Raw genomic sequence first — 22,208 nt, forward strand, 5'->3', positions numbered from 1 at the left:
CCCGGGTCTTCTCCTCTTGCCGTTACATTGGGTGGCGGATGTTTGAATTTTAGCCACTTCTCTAGAATGAATAGACTTGTCCTTTAAGTAAATGATTGTGCCCAGGTCTCACACAGATGGATCTTTATTACTACGTCTCACACTCAGCTTTTTATGGCTGAGCACATGAGCACATTTACATAGATTACAGGAAAAGTCCAACACAACAGAAAGCACAACCTTCTCCTCATGTTATCTCCGCACCCTGGATGAGAATATTACCGCTGTCTTCCTGGTTGCCCGGGGCGTGTGGGGGGAGAGTAAAGGTCGGAGCAGTGAGGTCTGTCTGCAGATGTACAGGGATCTGGATGCACAGGTAATGGACACACCACAGCAGGGTCGGGGGGCTCTTGGGGGTCCACGCAGACAGCTGGGGGCTAAGATCCTTCACTGTTACCAGCAGTAATTACAGAGAATTGTCTCATCTGTAGATTAATGGTCTGGGACATTTGTAGGGAAGAGAGAGGACCTGTCCTAAACATCTCACCTCTTCAGTGATGGTCTTATGCATAGGAGTAGAGTCTTCAATATAACAATATATGAGTGAGGGTCTCATCTCTGCAGATGAGAGTCTCCAGTGTCGTTATCGTCTCCTATGATCTGTACAATCAATGCAGTAACTGTGGGACTCCAGACATACGAGTAAAGCAATAGAGTAACAGCCATTTGTGTAGAAGATGAGACTTATCAGGAATGTGATGGTCTCATCTATAGATTGAAGGTCTTCTCTGTACAATAACGGTCTTCACAGTAGGGCCACAAAGTCATCATTAGTTTTTTTCTATAGAATGATGGTCTAGTTTATAGGATGATAGATGGATCAGTAATGTGATGGTCTCTTCTCGAGGGTCTTCTCTGTAGGGTCATAGACTGGTCAGTAATGTGATGGTCTCTTCTCGAGGGTCTTCTCTGTAGGGTAATAGACTGGTCAGTAATGTCATGGTCTCTTCTATAGAGTGAGGATCTCTTCTGTGGGGTCATCAGTAATGTAGTTGTCTGATCTTTAGAATATTAATAATTTCTATATACTGATGGTTATCTGTAGGAGCAGAGAGTCTCCAGGAGGCTGGGGGTCCCCTCTCTATGGGCTCTTAGCTCTACAATGACCAGTAATGGTCTTCTCGATAGAGAAATGGTCATTTGCATGTTTTTTGTTTTCACAATACAAAATCCTGATACACAGTAGAAGCCACAGACAGAGCAATGTAATAGTCATCCATCCTAACCCTCATCCCAATACAAGGGGGGCAAATAGCTCAAAACATAAGGGCATTGGGATCGGGATATATATCATAGAATTCAGAAGAAACTGAAAATGTTGATCTTTATCACATTGGTAGGTAGCGATTAGACAGAAAAGTTTAAAGAAATACACAGGTAGGTACGTACGCGCTGCCCCTACAGCTAAAATGTAATATAGAGGTGTACTCCGAAAGAGTGTAGAGAGTTTTTCTTATATAATAAGTTTATTTTTTCAATGGCGGACAACGCGTTTCAAGGACGTATTGTCCTCTTCATCAGGTCCAAAAGCATATTACACTAAAAAACATCGAACAAGATAGGGGGTGGGGGGGTGGGGTGATACAAATAAATAGAATAAATAAATATAAGTATGTAAAAAATTCCAATGGTACGTATAGATAAAATATATGTACAGAAAATCAAGAATATGTACAGAAATTCTTAAATTACATAAAATTCAGCAAAATGCATAATAATAATAATACACAAGTGGTAAAGTACATGGTGATGATACTAGACAAATCAGGAAGGTGTGACTGTCATAAATGAAAAGAGGTAGAATGTTTAGGTATAGACAACGGGGCTTACCTGGATATAATGCTAGGGGAGTACTGTATGAAAAGTATTGCAATCCTGCATAGGATAGGGGATATGGAATCAATGAATGGAATGGTGAAGGGGGGGGGGGCTAAGTAGAAACGAAGGGTTAAACGTACCTGCAGAGTGATGGAGCAGGATATAGGGGCAGCGCCACTGGTTACTGTCCGGATGAATAACTGTAGGTGGTGAAGGATGGTAAGGATAAGTGGGGGTGTGGGGAAGGGGATAAAGGGAGAATAGGGGAATGGGGGTCCATGTGGAACGGTACTTACAGTGGTCCGGCGAGAGGTGCGCGCTGCTCGCTGTAATGCAATGGCATTGCGGGGAATACGGCGGGTTTTTAAAATGGCGCCCGAAAATGGCGAAATGCACGGAGCGGAGCGCCCGATTTTTGGCGCATGCGCAGTACTATTTGTGAAGTAGAGCCTGAATAGATAGCAGTAGGTGGAGGGCGGGGAACGGGGAGATGTAGGTGGGTAGGGGGAGTAGATATGAGCATGGTACATAGAAAGGGAATGGGGGGGCAGTGGCAGAGTATATGGGTGGAAGGTACATAGAGAGAGGCAAATGCAATGTATGTATTATGGCTGATGTTTAGATGGTAAAAAATTGTTGTAACAGCATAAAACATATGATTTGTTGGAAAATAGATTTGTTGGAAAATAGATTAGTTATGGACAGAAGTAATATTAAAAATTCATGTTGAAACAACATAATACTGTGATGGAAGTTAGTTAAAAACAATAACAAAAGGGAAACATGTGGAACAATATAAATATAGAACAACAAAATAAATGAATAGATACATGGAAGAAAAAACGATGACACATATACTGGGCTATGATGGCCGTGAGATGTACATAAGCACAAATCATGGGCCAGTCTCTGGGTCCAGTATGTAGATGCAGGGATCCTTGGTGTAGATGATAAGCTTTCCTGGAGGGAGTAGTCTTCAGACGCGTTCCAGAGATTCGTTGAGACCGTTGGGGGACAGGGTGTTCAGCTTGAAAATCCAAAAGTTTTCGCGTTTAATCAACTGATCCAATCTGTTCGGATGGTTCTTCGGGATTCTCTCGATGGGGATCAAAGACAGGCTACAGAAATCCCTATCGTGGTGAGTGAGACAGTGTCTAGAAACACTATGAAGTAGAAAGCCCGCCTTGGCCTTGCTGCGGTGGGTATTCATGCCTTCCCTGAGTGTTTGGGATGTCCTGCCCACATACTGTAGGGTGCAGGAACATTCTAAGAGATATATAACAAAATCAGAATTGCAATTGATGAATGAGTTGATAGGGAAGGTTTCTTTAGTGGTATTGGATGTAAAGGTAGTGGATCTGTGTAGGAGGATATCGCAGATTTTACATTTTGACACCCCACACTTGAAGGCCCCTTTTAGTTCGGGGAAAAGGCTAGTTGTAGTTTTGGTGGCAGACTTCTTACGGAGTTTGGAGGGTGCTAGAAGGTTTTTTAACGTGGGCGCTCTTCTGAAGGTGATTTGTGGCTTGGCCGGGAGGGTATTGGTGATATGGGGGTCCTTTCGTAGGATATGCCAATGTTCAGTGAGGATTTCTCTAATAATCTTATGGTCAGTGGTATACTTGGTGATGAAGTTGGCGCTCCTGTTTTTATGGGTGGTTTCGGTGTGTCGGGATGTATTTATCACATGACAGGCAGTGATTGCAGGAATAAATCTCCATCTAATCTGGTAAATCTTTCCAGGAACTGAAGTAGTAGAAGATGCCTTCAGCCCCAAGACATGTAGTGAGGATCTTCTCACGAGATGGAGACACCAATTACAAGTGGTTGATTAACCTGCTGAGGATGGGGGGAATGTTTCAGACACTCGTGATGGATGTCCGTCCCGTCTATATATCCAATAAATCCAGTAGCTCATTTATCGATGGTCTGTCGGAGAGCTCATTTGCCATCTTGTACCACACCAAGAAGAGGGGACGTCTAAATATTGCAAACGTGACTGATTCACTATATGATCAGGAACTGGAGGACCTGTCACGTCACTTGGGTAAGTGAGAAGCGTCTTGTCCATTTCCAGCTCTCCAGATGGAGATGGCTCCAGTCACTTCCCCGTGGTCCCAGTCTCTAGTACACCTCCAGTTGAAAGGCAGCAAATCTCCTTAGACTGCAGCCAGAACTGTGACACCCAGAGGACCCAAAGGGTAAGTGGCACATGGTAAGTGATTAGGAGAGTAAGTGGCACAAAGTAGAAGAATCTGTCATCGGACATGGAATAACTATGATTAGAGGACTCCTGTAATGTCCCAGGATCCGGTCAACATCATGTTTCAGTTAAGGGTTAAACTGTCCGCACTGTCTCTAAGGGCGGATTCACACTGGCTTTCTTTTTACATCAGTGTTTTTTGACTGAAGCCATTTTGGCCTATGGTACAGATTGGTTTTCTCTTACTGGATCCAGTGATTTGACGTCTTACGGAACTTTCTTTTCAATGGACTTTTTCACACTTCAGATTTTTGGTCTGTGGAAAAACTGAAGAGTGAAAAGGCAGATTGGAAAGAAGAGAAGAGAAAAATTTATAAGTGTCCATAAGTCCAAATGGCTTCAGTGAACAATCAATGATGTGAACAAGAGATGCAGGAGACAGGTCCTTCTTACCACCAGGGTAATAATTCCTTGCTGGGACCAGAACAACATTTCAGAGAATCCTCATCGCCCACCTTAGGTTATCCATTGCTCCACTCTGGGTAGTGGTGAGGACCTTTATACTCTTCCCTAGGGAAAAGTAATGTGGTCGTGTTGGTGGACGATGTGGAAGACAGCAGTGACACAAACAAGATGAGGATTAGAGAAGAACAAGATTTGGGTACATACGCCCAAGAAGTGATCCTCATCAGTGAGATGGAGAAGGGAGCGTACAACCTGACTGGTGGAGACCCAAGATTTAGTCCATCACTTATTCCTTCACACCAGCAAGATGCCTACAACTCCCTCATGAACAAACTACATGTGTTGAAGGACATCATGAAGGATTCTCTCTCCTACACTGCAGGTAACACAGGGAACCCAGGAGGAGGATACATGATTGTGGGAGAGGTGAGCTGCTCTTGGCTCTGGTCTCGGGGTTGACCACGTTTGGGCAGATCTTCTCTAGGGAGCGGAGGGACTCAATGGGCGGGCCTGGGATGTAGCCTGTGAAGTGTGGAGGTTTGTCCACCCACGGGGCTGTAATGTTGTAGATATGTTATTGTATTATTGTACAGTATATAAGTAATGTCCATAGTTTATCAGTCAGTTTCCCCAGGGCTGGTTATGGAAGGGCCTCTATAGTAAGACCACCCATCCTCGGAAAACATCTTAAAACTAATTCATATCCTTTCTTTCTTAAGGTTTATATGACGCTTTCACTGAGGCTTCACTCCTATCCTCAAAAATTGAAGGTAAAACCCCTTGAGAAGTGGAGAGAAGCAGCCGACTCACTGATAGAGACATTAGACCGAGGAATTGATGAATGTTTTATATTTCAGGAACATCAAAGACCTCCTCCAGCTTCAAGTCTAATGGTAATTTGTAGAGATGAGCGAGCACTAAAATGCTCGGGTGCTCGTTATTCGAGACAAACTTTTCCCGATGCTCGAGTGCTCGTCTCGAATAACGAGCCCCATTGAAGTCAATGGGAGACCCGAGCATTTTTCAAGGGGACCATGGTTCGGGAATAAAATGTGTTAATTAACTGAAAAAGAATGTCTTCTGATAGGTTAGCAGATGTATGCAAACATCTGCAATCTATTCTTCACTGTTCCGCGTGTATATTATCTCCCGACAAGTTAGCAGATGTGAAGAACAGTGAAGAATAGAATAAAAACAGTGAACACAGTGAACACAGGATCATTTAAGTGAAAAACACAGTAAAGAACACAGTGAAGAATAGATTGCAGATGTTCGGCACATCTGCTTACTTGTCGGGAGATACGCTGTCCCGGGATCTGCTCCTCTTCTTCCACTGAAGTCTCCCCGATCTCTCTGTCTCTCTGCCCTACCCGATGTCTCTGTGCCGCTACCCCAATGTCTCCGTGCGTGCCGCTGCCCCGGTGCCTCCGTGCGTGCCGGTGCCTCCGTGCATGCGGCTGCCCCGGTACCTCCGTGCGTGCCGGTGCCTCCGTGCGTGCGGCTGCCCCGGTACCTCCGTGCGTGCCGCTGCCCCAGTGTCTCCATGCCTGCCGCTGCCCCAGTGTCTCCGTGCCTGCCACTGCCCCAGTGTCTCCGTGCCTGCCGCTGCCCGATGTCTCCGTGCCTGCCGCTGCCCGATGTCTCCGTGCCTGCCGCTGCCTGATGTCTCCGTGCCTGCCGCTGCCCGATGTCTCCGTGCCTGCCGCTGCCCGATGTCTCCGTGCCTGCCGCTGCCCCAGTGTCTCCGTGCCTGCCGCTGCCCGATGTCTCCGTACCTGCCGCTGCCCGAAGTCTCCGTGCCTGCCGCTGCCCAGGTGTCTCTGTGCTGCTCCCCGGTGTCTCTGTGCTGCTCCCCGATGTCTCTGTGCTGCTCCCCGGTGTCTCTGTGCTGCTCCCCGGTGTCTCTGTGCTGCTCCCCGGTGTCTCTGTCCTGCTCACCGTGTTCTTCAATGTGTTCTTCACATACTATTTTGTTTGCACCATTCCGCGCGTATCTGCCGAACATCTGTAATCTATTCTTCACTGTGTTTTTCACTGTGTTTTTCACTTAAATGATCCTGTGTTCACTGTTTTTATTCTATTCTTCATTGTTCTTCACTGTGTTTTTTTAATTAAATGCTCGATCTCGAGCAGGGGAAATACTCGTCCGAGCAACGAGCCGTTTCGAGTACCTTAATACTCGAACGAGCATCAAGCTCGGACGAGTATACTCGCTCATCTCTAGTAATTTGCGGAAAGATTCTTACTCTATACCCTCTGCTTTGTGGTGAATAGTATCAGCATTGCTTGATAATCTAGAAAACGGAGCCCCCTAAGATCGAAAAATGCCCAGTTGGTCAACAAGCCAGAGGGTATCAATGAGGCTTCTTCTGGCAGAATATTTTGATATATTGAGATTATAATATCCCAACCATAGTCTTCATGTAATATCCAGGTCAGCAGCATCTTCTGTCTGCAGGAGGCGGCTTGGGAGGGGTTGATTCTCATCTGTGTTTTTGTGTGTGTGTGAACTGTGGCTTAGGTTGCTGCTGCTGCGCCCCACCCAGGTCCCTGCAGTTTGACTCTGTCCAGCAACAGTAAACAGGCAGGGGTGACAGTTTGGGGGCTCAGTTACTTGTTGTATGTGACCATTGGGACCACGGGTGTCCTGATCGGTGCTCTAGGGGTTCGGGCAAAGCCTCCTGCAGATGATCTTAGTGAAGAGAGGTAAAACTCCTCAGACTCGCCAAATTCTTTAAAGCAGAATAACTTCTTTATTCAATCCATTTTAATACTTGCGCGTTTCGAACAAGTTCTTACTCCGGGTCGTCTAAAAGGAAAAGAGACATTAAAGTTTAAATTCTGGAAACGGAGGAGGGAAAAACAATCCATCGGCAAACGCATGCGCCCGGCACCTCCCATCCCGATAACAGAAGTGTAATAACCTAAATATTGCATTTGCAGGTGGATATTATATACACAGATGGGCTCAATATCACTAACTATACTGACACAGATGTAACGAGGGCACTGGGGGTCCTCTACACAAGAATCTATTCCTGCAGTTAGAAAAGGAAGCAGATTGGTAAATAATCATAAATATGTTGAATATTAGTAAAAATATTCAGTTTACTAAATCCACACGTTATAACAACAGCAGTCGCTGTGCACATTAATAGAGATACAGAAGGTTAGTGCGGTTCTTCATTCTTCTGGGGCTCCCATAGGCCTCTATATTACACAAGTTTTGGGTCCTCTTTTTGCAGTGTTTCCCTTTCAATGGCTTCAGTGACTCTAAGACCTCCGACGTCTCCTGTGTATTCAAACATCTGAAACATCCGCTTCTCCCTCTTTTCCTTGCATCTGACATATGTTCCCCAAGTCTCAGCGAGTCTCACGGAGTCTCAACAAGTTTTACAGCCGTGTGGCTTTATTTAATCTTTAGTGTTTCTTTTCCTTTTAGAAGACCAATAGTTGTGAGAACTGGTGTGAAACACTCGGGTCTATAAGATCCGTATTCTGCTGCCGCTGTACATGGAATAAATAAAGACGTTTTTCTGTTTTAAAAAATTGGGGGCGTCCAAGGAATTTTTCTACAGCTCTGGAGGTCGTGGGACATGAATCGAAGGGACATTGACAAAAGGGACGGAAGACGAAAGATGGAAACAACAGTGGGAGAAGACATTGAGGGAAACGAAATATCACAGAGACTGAGAATTTGAGGGAAAGGACGTGACATATAGTGATATAAGAAAGGGACGAGCCAATAGGGAATGTACAGAAGGTCGAGGACATGAAACATGGAGGTAGGTACAGGAGGCAGATGATGGAGATGTCTCTGCAGGGGAGACGACCGGTGGGCACTCAGTGTTAGGGGACAGCATTGTCCTTCGGCTTGGCTTTCATTATATTTACTTTCATTTCTTCAGCAGATACTGGAAGCTACAGATCATACAACCTACCTGGTGCAGGTGAGGAGATAGGAACCTAACGGGTCACTTCTATGTAACTACATGGAGGGCGTCAGACGATGAGGAGAAGATAATAACATCTCACACCGGCCCCAAATAACGTCACCCCCAAAGTGTAACGGCTAAAATCACCCCCGAGATACCCAATAGTAACAATACTGAATAACCCTAATAATATCTATTAGGCTATAATAATATTACACAATGAAAATAAGAAAATAATCAGAATAATTATAAATAATAGAAATGTAATCACCAAAAATAATAACAATCTAATTAATAACTAGGAAGATAAATAATATCCAGTATTGACTTTATGATCTTATAGAAAACTGAAAATATTAATACGTAAGTCAAGATCTAATAACTTCTGGATATAAAAGGTTCCTAGTAATTATGTTGCGATGACACAACACGTGGAATAATATGATGTGATGATAGCGGCTCCCTAGTAGCCAGCCATGGATGATGGGTGTGATGTCACCTCCACATCCACAGGAGAAACGCGTCATGTCCATAATAATAACATCTCACTGACCATCTCCAGTATCTCATGATAATTGTATCTAGTGACAGGCAGTGATAATAACTGATGACATGCAGATGATATGTGACTTCTCTCTATGTTTTCTCTTTCCCAGGTCTGAATATTGATGAGGTGAGAGACGCGGGGTCTGTGGTGATAATAATAACCGTGATAATTCTCTTTACACATACAAGTACTGGTGCACCTGGCAGAGTTACTGGTACAAGTACTGGTGCACCTGGCTGAGTTACTGGTACAAGTACTGGTGCATCTCTTGTGTAGTATCTGATGGAGTTACTGGGTTGGGTCCTGGTACATCTCTTGTAAAGTATCTGGTGGAGTTACTGGGTTGGGTCCTGGTGCATCTCCTGTATAGTATCTGATGGAGTTACTGGGTTGGGTTCTGGTGCATCTCTTGTAGAGTATCTGATGGAGTTACTGGGTTGGGTTCTGGTGCATCTCTTGTAGAGTATCTGGTGGACTTACTGGATTGGGTTCTGGTGCATCTCTTGTAGAGTATCTGGTGGAGTTACTGGGTTGGATTCTGGTGCATCTCTTGTAGAGTATCTGGTAGACTTACTGGATTGGGTTCTGGTGCATCTCTTGTAGAGTATCTGGTGGACTTACTGGGGTGGGTTCTGGTTCATCTCTTGTAGAGTATCTGGTGGAGTTACTGGGTTGGGTTCTGGTGCATCTCTTGTAGAGTATCTGATGGAGTTACTGGGTTGGGTTCTGGTGCATCTCTTGTAGAGTATCTGGTGGACTTACTGGATTGGGTTCTGGTGCATCTCTTGTAGAGTATCTGGTGGAGTTACTGGGTTGGATTCTGGTGCATCTCTTGTAGAGTATCTGGTAGACTTACTGGATTGGGTTCTGGTGCATCTCTTGTAGAGTATCTGGTGGACTTACTGGGGTGGGTTCTGGTGCATCTCTTGTAGAGTATCTGGTGGAGTTACCGGGTTGGGTTCTGGTGCATCTCTTGTATAGTATCTGATGGAGTTACTGGGTTGGGTTCTGGTGCATCTCTTGTAGAGTATCTGGTGGACTTACTGGGGTGGGTTCTGGTGCATCTCTTGTAGAGTATCTGATGGAGTTACTGGGTTGGATTCTGGTGCATCTCTTGTAGAGTATCTGGTGGAGTTACTGGGTTGGATTCTGGTACATCTCTTGTGTAGTATCTGATGGAGTTACAGGGTTGGGTCCTGGTACATCTCTTGTAAAGTATCTGGTGGAGTTACTGGGTTGGGTCCTGGTGCATCTCCTGTATAGTATCTGATGGACTTACTGGGGTGGGTTCTGGTGCATCTCTTGTAGAGTATCTGGTGGACTTACTGGGGTGGGTTCTGGTGCATCTCTTGTAGAGTATCTGGTGGAGTTACTGGGTTGGGTTCTGGTGCATCTCTTGTATAGTATCTGATGGTGTTACTGGGTTGGGTTCTGGTACATCTCTTGTAGAGTACCTGGTGGACTTACTGGGGTGGGTTCTGGTGCATCTCTTGTAGAGTATCTGATGGAGTTACTGGGTTGGATTCTGGTGCATCTCTTGTAGAGTATCTGGTGGAGTTACTGGGTTGGATTCTGGTACATCTCTTGTAGAGTATCTGGTGGAGTTACTAGGTTGGGTTCTTGTGCATCTCTTGTGTAGTATCTGGTGGAGTTACTGGGTTGGATTCTGGTGCATCTCTTGTGTAGTATCTGGTGGAGTTACTAGGTTGGGTTCTTGTGCATCTCTTGTGTAGTATCTGGTGGAGTTACTGGGTTGGGTTCTGGTGCATCTCTTGTAGAGTATCTGAAGGAGTTACTGGGTTGGGTTCTGGTGGATCTCTTGTGTAGTATCTGGTGGAGTTACTAGGTTGGGTTCTTGTGCATCTCTTGTGTAGTATCTGGTGGAGTTACTGGGTTGGGTTCTGGTGCATCTCTTGTAGAGTATCTGATGGATTTACTGGGTTGGGTTCTGGTGAATCTCTTGTGTAGTGTCTGGTGGAGTTACTGGGTTGGATTCTGGTGCATATCTTGTAGAGTATCTTTTGGACTTTCTAGGTTGGGTTCTGGTGCATCTCTTGTAGAGTATCTGGTGGAGTTACTGGGTTTGATTCTGGTGCATCTCTTGTATAGTATCTGATGGAGTTACTGGGTTGGGTTCTGGTGCATCTCTTGTAGAGTATCTGATGGAGTTACTGGGTTTGATTCTGGTGCATCTCTTGTATAGTATCTGATGGAGTTACTGGGCTGGGTTCTGGTACATCTCTTGTAGAGTATCTGATGGAGTTACTGGGTTTGATTCTGGTGCATCTCTTGTAGAGTATCTGGTGGACTTACTGGGGTGGGTTCTGGTGCATCTCTTGTAGAGTATCTGGTGGAGTTACTGGGTTGGGTTCTGGTGCATCTCTTGTATAGTATCTGATGGTGTTACTGGGTTGGGTTCTGGTACATCTCTTGTAGAGTACCTGGTGGACTTACTGGGGTGGGTTCTGGTGCATCTCTTGTAGAGTATCTGATGGAGTTACTGGGTTGGATTCTGGTGCATCTCTTGTAGAGTATCTGGTGGAGTTACTGGGTTGGGTTCTGGTGGATCTCTTGTGTAGTATCTGGTGGAGTTACTAGGTTGGGTTCTTGTGCATCTCTTGTGTAGTATCTGGTGGAGTTACTGGGTTGGGTTCTGGTGCATCTCTTGTAGAGTATCTGACGGAGTTACTGGGTTGGGTTCTGGTGAATCTCTTGTGTAGTGTCTGGTGGAGTTACTGGGTTGGATTCTGGTGCATATCTTGTAGAGTATCTTTTGGACTTTCTAGGTTGGGTTCTGGTGCATCTCTTGTAGAGTATCTGGTGGAGTTACTGGGTTTGATTCTGGTGCATCTCTTGTATAGTATCTGATGGAGTTACTGGGTTGGGTTCTGGTGCATCTCTTGTAGAGTATCTGATGGAGTTACTGGGTTTGATTCTGGTGCATCTCTTGTATAGTATCTGATGGAGTTACTGGGCTGGGTTCTGGTACATCTCTTGTAGAGTATCTGATGGAGTTACTGGGTTTGATTCTGGTGCATCTCTTGTAGAGTATCTGATGGAGTTACTGGGTTGGGTTCTGGTGCATCTCTTGTAGAGTATCTGATGGAGTTACTGGGTTGGGTTCTGGTGCATCTCTTGTGTAGTATCTGGTGGACTTACTGGGTTGGGTTCTGGTGCATCTCTTGTAGAGTATCTGGTGGAGTTACTGGGTTGGGTCCTGGTGCATCTCCTGTATAGTATCTGATGGAGTTACTGGGTTGGGTCCTGGTGCATCTCTTGTGTAGTATCTGGTGGAGTTACTGGGTGGGATTCTGGTGCATCTCTTGTGTAGTATCTGGTGGAGTTATTGGGTTTCATTCTGGTGCATCTCCTGAATAGTATCTGATGGAGTTACTGGGTTGGGTTCTGGTGCATCTCTTGTAGAGTATCTGGTGGAGTTACTGGGTTGGGTTCTGGTGCATCTCTTGTAGAGTATCTGGTGGAGTTACTGGGTTGGGTTCTGGTGGATCTCTTGTGTAGTATCTGGTTTTGCCCCAGCTCTTACGCTGGGCTACATAGATGCCGCCTGTGATCTGGTGCAGATTGAGTGGGTTGGATCACGTCTGATTATGTGTCTTATACACCGTCATCCCTCATGATCTGCCAATTTGGGATCTGCAGTGGTCTTTGCAGTCCCCTTGTGATAGACCTCAAGGCCGGCAATGTGCAGCCTGGGATGGAGGTCGCAGGTCCTGATTATATAATGTGAATAAGTTTATTGAAAACTCCTTTTGTCTTTTCCTATAGAGAACTCCTCTCCATAGCGATACTGTCAACAATCCTCCGGAAAGACCCCCGGTGAGTACAGGACTGTGGGGGGAGGGGGGGGGACATCCGGCAAGGGGAACAGATGGACCGAGCTTCTTATTGATTGTCTGGAAATTACTCATTAATGTCTTTCTATTGCAGATACCAATTGACAACATCAATGACGAGGTAAGTTCTATGTCTCATCTTCCCCAGACCATGAAAGGGATTAGTATAATTATATTTATCCAGACATCTAGAGGTCAGTAACACAAGGACCAGTATCTTTGGGTCCAGGATCACAGGGGTCATTATCACAGGGGTCAGTAACACAAGGACCAGTATTTTAGGGTCCAGCATCACAGGGGTCATTATCTCAGGGGTTGATATCTCAGGGGTTGATATCTCAGGGGTCGGTATCTCAGAGGTCGGTATCTCAGGGGTCGGTATCTCAGGGGTCGGTATCACAGGGGTCGTTTCTCAGGGGTCGGTATCTCAGGGGTCGGTATCTCAGGGGTCGGTATCACAGGGGGTCAGTATCTCAGGGGTCAGTATAACAGGGGGTCAGTATCTCAGAGGTCGGTATCTCAGGGGTCAGTATCTCAGGGGTCGGTATCTCAGGGGTCGGTATCTCAGGGGTCGGTATCTCAGGGGTCGGTATCACAGGGGGTCAGTATCTCAGGGGTCAGTATAACAGGGGGTCAGTATCTCAGAGGTCGGTATCTCAGGGGTCAGTATCTCAGGGGTCGGTATCTCAGGGGTCGGTATCTCAGGGGTTGGTACCTCAGAGGTCAGTATCTCAGAGGTCGGTATCTCAGGGGTCGGTATCTCAGGGGTCGGTATCTCAGGGGTCGGTATCTCAGGGGTCGGTATCTTAGGGGTCGGTATCTCAGGGGTCATATCTCAGGAGTCGGTATCTCAGGGGTCGGTATCTCAGGGGTCGGTATCTCAGGGGCCGGTATCTCAGGGGTCGGTACCTCAGGGGTCGGTACCTCAGGGGTCGGTACCTCAGAGGTCGGTACCTCAGAGGTCGGTATCTCAGGGGTCGGTATCTCAGGGGTCGGTATCTCAGGGGTTGGTACCTCAGAGGTCAGTATCTCAGGGGTCGGTATCTCAGGGGTCAGTATCTTAGGGGTCGATATCTCAGGGGTCGTATCTCAGGGGTCGGTATCTCAGGGGTCGGTATCTCAGGGGTCGGTATCTCAGGGGTCAGTATCTCAGGGGTCGGTATCTCAGGGGTTGGTACCTCAGAGGTCAGTATCTCAGGGGTCGGTATCTCAGGGGTCGGTATCTCAGGGGTCGGTATCTCAGGGGTCGGTATCTCAGGGGTCGGTATCTCAGGGGTCATACTGTGCCTGTGTTTGAGGGGGGGGGGAGTGTTTGTTTTGCAATTCTCCATTTCTCTTCTCCTTATTCAGAAAGATTTTCTGTTGTTTTGTCTTTTAAAGGCCAAAAGAAAGAAGAGAAGGGACAAGGTAAGATCTCCCCCTCGTGGAGCCTGCAGGTGGTCCTCTGTCTGTGTATTGTGGTCTCTCTGGGGGCCTATGTGTGTGTATAGCCCCCGCACCAGTCATGGCTCTCAGCATGGCGGAGACTCCTGAGCCGAGGTCACTGTAACATTCCAAGAAAAATCTTTTGCGTATTCATCGGGCCGGACACAGCAGGATATCTGAAGTCAGGGCTATGTCACATCGGCGCTCCGCTTCAGTAACGCATCCGTCACGTTTTGTCTCCTTTTTTCTTCCGTTTTCTCTCCTTTTTTCTTCCGTTTTGTCTCAGTTTTTCTTCCGTTTTGTATTTTTTCCTTACCTTTTGTCTCTGTGTCGGCGAAAATAACTGAGTGTGTGACATCACTTGGAAAACATTACGCCTGGTTTTTCAGCCTCATCAGTAAAAAAACCATGGATGTTATACTTTTTGCGGGAACATAGACTTCTATCGCCTTCCATGATCCGCATCCGTGAAAATCTAAGCGATGTGAGATCCCAACACACGGATCTGGGACACAAAGCATTGGGGATGGAAAAAAGCAAATGAAACGAGAATAACAAAGCTGAGACACAAGGTCCCGAATTATCTCCCTCAGGGGCTCGGAACATAATGGCCCCGGGGTCACCGCATTATCTCCGGGAAATCTGCAAATACATTTCCAGGATGAGATAAAGAAAACATTGGGGGTCATTTACTAAGGGCCCTAACCGCGTTTTTCTGTCAGGTTTCCCTAATATTACCGTTTTGCGCCGAATTGCCCCGGGCTTTTGGCGCACGCGATTGGATTGTGGCGCATCGTTGTCAGCATGCATGTGATGTAAATCGGGGGATAAACCGCTGTATTTTAAAAAAAAAAAAAGGTGTTGCTTGACACGCACTTACCTGCACCCAGCAATGGATGGTGAACTCCAGTGAACTCTGACGGACTTCAGAGCAGCAGCGACACCTGGTGGACATCGGGCGCACGACCTTAGTGAATCGCCGGAAGACCCAAATCCTCGTCGGAGAACCCGCCGCTGGATCGCGAATGGAGCAGGTAACTAAATCTGCCCCATTGCCTCTTGACTCCGTTTTAGGCAGCTCCCTATACATCAAGCCTGACTCTCAGGAAGCCTAATGATATGAAGCGGGATCAGACTCCCCTCTGTACAATGTTCCTGGGGTTTCTTTTGGATTGTCCCCTTGTAGTGTGTGGGTGACGCAGCGCGGGCTCTACACATGAGCGCAGGATAATTACCAATCACTCCTCGCACTGAAGACACAAAGGGGAAGATTTACTTACCCGGTCCATTCGTGATCCAGCGATGCGTTCTGTGTGGAGGATTCGGGTCTTCCGGCGATTCACTTAAGCAGTTCCTCCGACATCCACCAGGTGGCGCTGCTGCGCTGGCATCGGAATGCACTGAACTTCACCAAGCCGGGCCGGGTGCAGCGACACATTTTCTTTTTAAATACGGTGGGTTTTCCAAATCCGTCGGGTTTTCGTACAGCCACGCCCCTCGATTTCCGTCGTGCGCATGCCGGCGCCGATGCGCCACAATCTGATCGCATGCGCCAAAATCCCGGGGCAATTCAGGGAAAATCTGCGCAAAACGGAAAAAATACGGTTAAATCGCTGTAAAAATGCGATTCGGGCCCTTAGTAAATGATCCCCAAAGGGTTTTGTCCATTCCTCTCCCTAGAAAACATTAGTAAAAGAGCCATTACCATCCTTTACACCACACTTACAGGAGCACAAACAGCATCAGCCGGAATCTTCATGATAAATGTGGCGCACGGTTCGACTTTTTCAGTGACGAAATTTGTGTTGCGTGAAGAATTATGGAGACACCATCCAAAAGGGTCACATGACACATATGTGACACCGGCTCGCGTTATATACATGTGCGAGGAGTTTACACTAGACAGAAAACTGGCGCCGGGGCCTTAGTAACCGCGCTCCGTAGTATTCGGGGAATCATGAGCGCCTACAACATCTACTCCTGGGACACCGGGGTCATCAGAGACTCCGGGGCAATTATCTGGGAGATAATGAACGTTCTTACCCCTGAGGGAGGTAATTAGGGACCTTGTGTCTCAGATTTGTTATTTACGTAAATATCTAGATATAAATCCACTTAGAAGTCCTAATAAATAATCCTCATAGTATCTGGGATGTAGTCCATGTTTCCGGCATCCAGGACGTGTCACTGGCACCGGGGGCTTTTACCCAATCCCCCCCTCTCCCGGGACCCGCAACAGGAGGATTCACTGATGTAACGACAAATAAGACGCAGACGTGGTTCGCTGCGTCCTACGTAACATCTCCCAAAGATCTTTCTGAACCCCCACAGGTCTCTGTGTCATCCAAGGCCTCTCAGTCAGTCCGGTTTTCCTCAGCGCGGAGGTGAAAGAAGTTTGGGCGGCTCCCAGATATCCAGGAAAAAACAAAAAATGCTCGCTCCGGTTTTTTCCAAAATGCATTTTTTTCTGCATTTTTCATGTGCACATGAAGTTTTAACAAGGATTAGAGACATTTTGTTTTTACCTTTCTCCTATTCCGCGCTGGAGCAGACTCTTTTTTGGTTTTCCCTCTTAGGATTCGGCTCTTTTTCGTTTTTCGTGTTTCTGTTTTTTACTCCCCTCCTTCCAGAAGCGATAACTTTTTTATTTCGGCGTTTTTAGAGATGCGTTGGGGCTCGTTATCTGCTGGACAGGTTGCGCTTTTTATTGGCACCATCTAATATTCCCTGCAATGTCCTGGAAAACACTTCCCAGTGCAGGGAAATGGACAGAAAACACATTGGTGGCGTTTTCTTGTGGCTCTGGTTTTCCAGCTTCCGTTCTGCGCCCCAGATGTCGCCTCCTCTTTATTTTTTGGATCGATACAATCGCATAGGAAATGATATATAATATGGGTTTTATTAGGTTTCAGTGGATTTAAAAACAATTTTTACATTTTTTGTGCAAAAAAATCTTTTCCTTTTTGCCAAATTCTGAGGCCACTAACTTTCTCACACGTTGGTGTCAGACCTGTGTAAGGTGATATATTATGTGGTACGCGCTGGCGGATTCATTTATGGGTCCATGTTCAATCATTTTTTATTCAAATACACATACATTATACGGTTTATAATATGTGATCTAGGGAAAGGCGCGTGATTAAAACTTTTACTTTTTTAATTTTTTTTAAATATTGTTTTACTATTATTTCAGTCCCTCCAGGGTACTTTAACCCTATGGGATCTGATTGTTCATACTATATACTGCAATTTCTCTGTATTGCAGTATATACAAGAGCTGAGAGCCGTTCCGATGTGAAACGCGTCAGAATCAATAATGGCGCCGTTGTGTTCTTTGAATAAACCAATGCTTCAATCTTTCACCAAATTTTGGCTGGACACAATTTTTTTTTTTTTGGCTTAATTAGGTTGTAAATCTTGGCGCAATCTTTGTTAAAGGGGATGTTTCATTCATGATATGTTCCCCCTCCTATGGTTAGGGAATGGTTAATGACTCGTCCACTTCAAGGCTCACGTTTTAGACTTGTTTTATTTGGGGAATGGTGTCATAATACATACAAGGCACCACGAATGCTGCCACCTGAGCTGCTGTACAATCACCTGTCGCCATGAGACATGTGCCGGCCTCAGCCATGGTCACTACTGTAGGTAACTCCATAAATTTGTTGCTGAGGGAAGAGGCGCTGCGGCCAATCACAGAAAATCATTAAATAGACAATGTGAGTATGAAACCAGCAGCAGGTGCCGTGTGTTATTAATAATCCTCTGTCCCGTAGATGGTGTTTGGAATCATTGGTGGTGTCATCGCCTTGCTTGTCATCGTGTTGATAATCGTCCTTTGTGTTACTTTGTGAGAAAGACGTCATCTATGGGATCTGACTAAGACCGAGAGCTCAGTATCATAACCATCATCGTGACCATGAGCTCATCATCGTCTCCATGAGCTCATCATCATCACCATTGGTTCATAATCATCTCCATGGGTTCATCATCATCACCATGGGTTCATCATCCTCTCCATGAGCCCATCATCATCACCATGGGTTCATCATCCTCTCCATGAGCTCATCATCATCTCCATGAGCTCATCATAATCACCATTGGTTCATAATCATCTCCATGGGTTCATCATCCTCTCCATGAGCTCATCATCGTCTCCATGACCTCATCATCATCAGCATGAGCTCATCATCATCACCATGAGTTCATCATCATCTTCATGGGTTCATCATCATCACCATGGGTTCATCATCGTCTCCATGAGCTCATCATCATCACCATGGGTTCATCATCGTCTCCATGAGCTCATCATCATCACCAGGGGTTCATCATCGTCTCCATGAGCTCATCATCATCACCACCATGAGCTCATCATCATCAGTATGGGTTCATCATCATCTCCATGGATTCATCATCATCACTATGGGTTCTTCACCATGAGTTTATCGTCATCACCATGGGTTCATCATCATCACCATGGGTTCATCATCATTTTCATGGATTCATAATCATCACCATGAGCTCATCATCATCACCATGAGCTCATCATCATCACCATGGGTTCATCATCGTCTCCATGAGCTCATCATCATCACCATAGGTTCATCATCGTCTCCATGAGCTCATCATCATCACCATAGGTTCATCATCATCACCATGAGCTCATCATCATCAGTATGGGTTCATCATCATCTCCATGGATTCATCATCATCACTATGGGTTCTTCACCATGAGTTCATCATCATCACCATGGGTTCATCATCATTTCCATGGATTCATCATCATCACTATGGGTTCTTCACCATGAGTTCATCATCATCACCATGGGTTCATCATCATTTCCATGGATTCATCATCATCACTATGGGTTCTTCACCATGAGTTCATCATCATCACCATGGGTTCATCATCATTTCCATGGATTCACAATCATCAACATGAGCTCATCATCATCTCCATGGGTTCATCATCTGCCCTGTTGCTCATCATCATATCTATGGGCTCAACATCTAAACCTCATTATAACTAGGGGTTCACAACAGTTGATCGTCCTGATGAGATGCTAATTGTCATTATCTTTAGGGATGGGTGGAGGCCGGGTATCATCATTTTGGTGATAATAATCATCAAGTGCCATCAAGACCTAGGACTCAAAGACCAAGGGTTATCATGTGTCAGGTGGTCGTCATCAAGAGCTGTTGGGGACCTCATCATAATAAGCAAGAAGCCACCATGAGGCGTGATTACAGGAAGCAGAAGACCATTGCAGTGAGGTCGTTGATCTTGTGTCACTGTGTGGTGGACGTGTTGTTATTGTGCAGATGATTATGATTCGTGTAGTTGCATTTTTCATTGTTGGTTCTTTGTAGTTAGATTCTTTCTGTGATTGACTGTGTGAGGCGTCATCCGGCTTCATGTTATTGGCCATTATTATCTTTGTTTGTGTACAATAAAACTCATTCTGGTTACGAACGGCCCCAATGTCTGTTCATACACAATGGGGATCATTTACAAAGGGCCATTTGCAAACTGCTTGTGCCTGTATATAAGAAATGTCCGCGCTACATTTAGCGTAGCTGCACTATTCTTCATGCAACACAAATTTAGTTATTGAAATTGCCGCCACATTTATAATGCAAAGTGCGACAGAAGTGTGTTACACGCACCATGTTTAAGGTGCACCAAAGAAAGTTGTCATAAATAATCCTGAATCTGGTGCCCCCTGCACACTACATCCTGCACATAGTACACCCCCAGCACATAGTACACACACTGCACATAGTACACCCCCTGCACATAGTACACCCCCTGCACATAGTACACCCCCTGCGCATAGTACACACCCTGCACATAGTACACCCCCTGCACATAGTATACCCTGCACATAGTACACCCTGCACATAGTACATGCTGCACATAGTACACATCCTGCACATAGTACACACCCTGCACATAGTACACACTGCACATAGTACACACTGCACATAGTACACACTGCACACAGTACACACCATGTACATAGTACACAGGACACCCTGCACATAGTACACATCCTGCACATAGTACACACAGCACATAGTACACAATACACAGGACACTGCACATAGTACACACTGCACATAGTACACAACCTGCACATACTACACACAGCACATAGTACACAATACACAGGATACTGCACATAGTACACACTGCACATAGTACACACTGCACATAGTACACCCCCTGCACATAGTACACCCCCTGCACATAGTACACCCTGCACATAGTACACCCTGCACATAGTACACACCCTGCACATAGTACACACCCTGCACATAGTACGCACCCTGCATATAGTACACACCCTGCACATAGTACACACCCTGCACATAGTACACCCCCTGCACATAGTACACATCCTGCACATAGTACACACTGCACATAGTACACAGGACACCCTGCACATAGTACACACCCTGCACATAGTATACCCTGCACATAGTACACATCCTGCACATAGTACACATCCTGCACATAGTACACATCCTGCACATAGTACACAATACACAGGACACTGCACATAGTACACACTGCACATAGTACACAACCTGCACATACTACACACAGCACATAGTACACAATACACAGGACACTGCACATAGTACACACTGCACATAGTATGCACTGCACATAGTATACACTGCACACTACACATAGTAAACACCCTGCACATAGTACACACTGCACATAGTACACACTGCACATAGTACACACTACACATAATAAACACCCTGCACATAGTACACACTGCACATAGTACACACTGCACATAGTACACACTGCACATAGTACACACCCTGCACATAGTATAGCCTGCACATAGTAAACCCTGCACATAGTACACCCTGCACATAGTACACACTGCACATAGTACACATCCTGCACATAGTACAGACTGCACATAGTAAACAGGACACCCTGCACATAGTACACATCCTGCACATAGTACACACAGCACATAGTACACAGGACACTGCACATAGTACACACTGCACATAGTACACACCCTGCACATACTACGCACAGCACATAGTACACAATACACAGGACACTGCACATAGTACACACTGCACATAATATGCACTGCACATAGTATACACTGCACACTGCACATAGTAAACACCCTGCACATAGTACACACTGCACATAGTACTCACCCTGCACATAGTACACACTATACATGACACTGCACATAGTACAGAGGACACTGCATATAGTACACACTACACAGGACACTGCACGTAGTACATACTGCACTGCTCTTAGTAAATGTGCCGGTCACGGGCGCACCCATGCTCCTCTGTGTGCCCCCGACCCCTGCCACAGCTCTCACCTCTCCAGATTCCAGCGCTTGCTCCGACAGGCCGGTGAGTGCACATGTCGGCTTCTGGGGATCTAAAGGACCAGTGCGCCGATAATTGCCGCTGGGTGGTTGCCAATTTTGATAAAGTCTCAACCTCTTCCTGTGTTTCCTGCTGGATCTTTGTGCCTCATAGCCTTAGAGAAAGCTTGTTCATCAGCCCTGTGCAATTATCCTGATTTCCTGACCTTGATTCTGTTCCTGACCTCGCTCCTGTGCTGCCCATCCTGACCTTCCGCTACGTCCCTGACTCTGATCCTGTGCTGCCTGTCTTCACCTCCTGCCTGTCCTTGACTACGATCTTGCCTTATGATTCTGTACTTCGCCTTGACCGCCACTGCGGACAAAGTCGTGCCTGTGGAAGAACCTGGTGGCACCACACCGCAGCCAACCTTCTTTGCGGCGGCTCTGGTTAAAACCAGGGGCCACTTAGGCTCCGGTCCCAGGTGTTGGCTTACGTCATCATCTCCGATGGTCCAGAGGATCCACTACCACTCATCCTGACAGTGCCCCAATATA

At 46.1% G+C, this 22,208-nt stretch overlaps 1 protein-coding gene across 3 annotated transcripts; it reads left to right on the forward strand.

The window, feature by feature from the left end:
• The first annotated feature begins 240 nt into the window (after positions 1 to 240).
• LOC140076245 (uncharacterized) lies at positions 241 to 19,746 on the forward strand. 3 transcript variants are annotated; one of them, XM_072122771.1, is made up of 11 exons: positions 241 to 355; positions 3,601 to 3,904; positions 4,635 to 4,907; positions 5,245 to 5,295; positions 5,383 to 5,418; positions 8,434 to 8,475; positions 9,117 to 9,133; positions 12,794 to 12,844; positions 12,956 to 12,982; positions 14,242 to 14,268; positions 18,063 to 19,746. In XM_072122771.1, exons 2-11 carry the CDS (start codon positions 3,619 to 3,621, stop codon positions 18,138 to 18,140), a joined length of 888 nt encoding a protein of 295 aa, XP_071978872.1. In that variant the 5' UTR covers positions 241 to 355; positions 3,601 to 3,618; the 3' UTR covers positions 18,141 to 19,746. The 3 variants fall into 3 exon arrangements, with proteins under 3 accessions (XP_071978872.1, XP_071978873.1, XP_071978874.1); XM_072122772.1 differs by having other exon boundaries at positions 8,437 to 8,475; XM_072122773.1 differs by lacking the exon at positions 8,434 to 8,475.
• The last annotated feature ends 2,462 nt before the right edge of the window (positions 19,747 to 22,208 follow it).

Source organism: Engystomops pustulosus, chromosome 8 (assembly GCF_040894005.1).
Source record: "Engystomops pustulosus chromosome 8, aEngPut4.maternal, whole genome shotgun sequence".
NCBI classification, from domain to species: Eukaryota; Metazoa; Chordata; class Amphibia; order Anura; family Leptodactylidae; genus Engystomops; species Engystomops pustulosus.

Excerpts from the sequence above, each read along its gene's own strand:
- LOC140076245 (XM_072122771.1), top strand. The coding sequence starts at position 3,619 with ATGCCTTCAGCCCCAAGACATGTAGTGAGGATCTTCTCACGAGATGGA. Across the intron at positions 3,905-4,634 it reads GGACCTGTCACGTCACTTGG|GGAAAAGTAATGTGGTCGTG; the intron begins GTAAGTGAGAAG and ends ACTCTTCCCTAG. Across the intron at positions 5,419-8,433 it reads CTCCAGCTTCAAGTCTAATG|CAGATACTGGAAGCTACAGA; the intron begins GTAATTTGTAGA and ends TCATTTCTTCAG.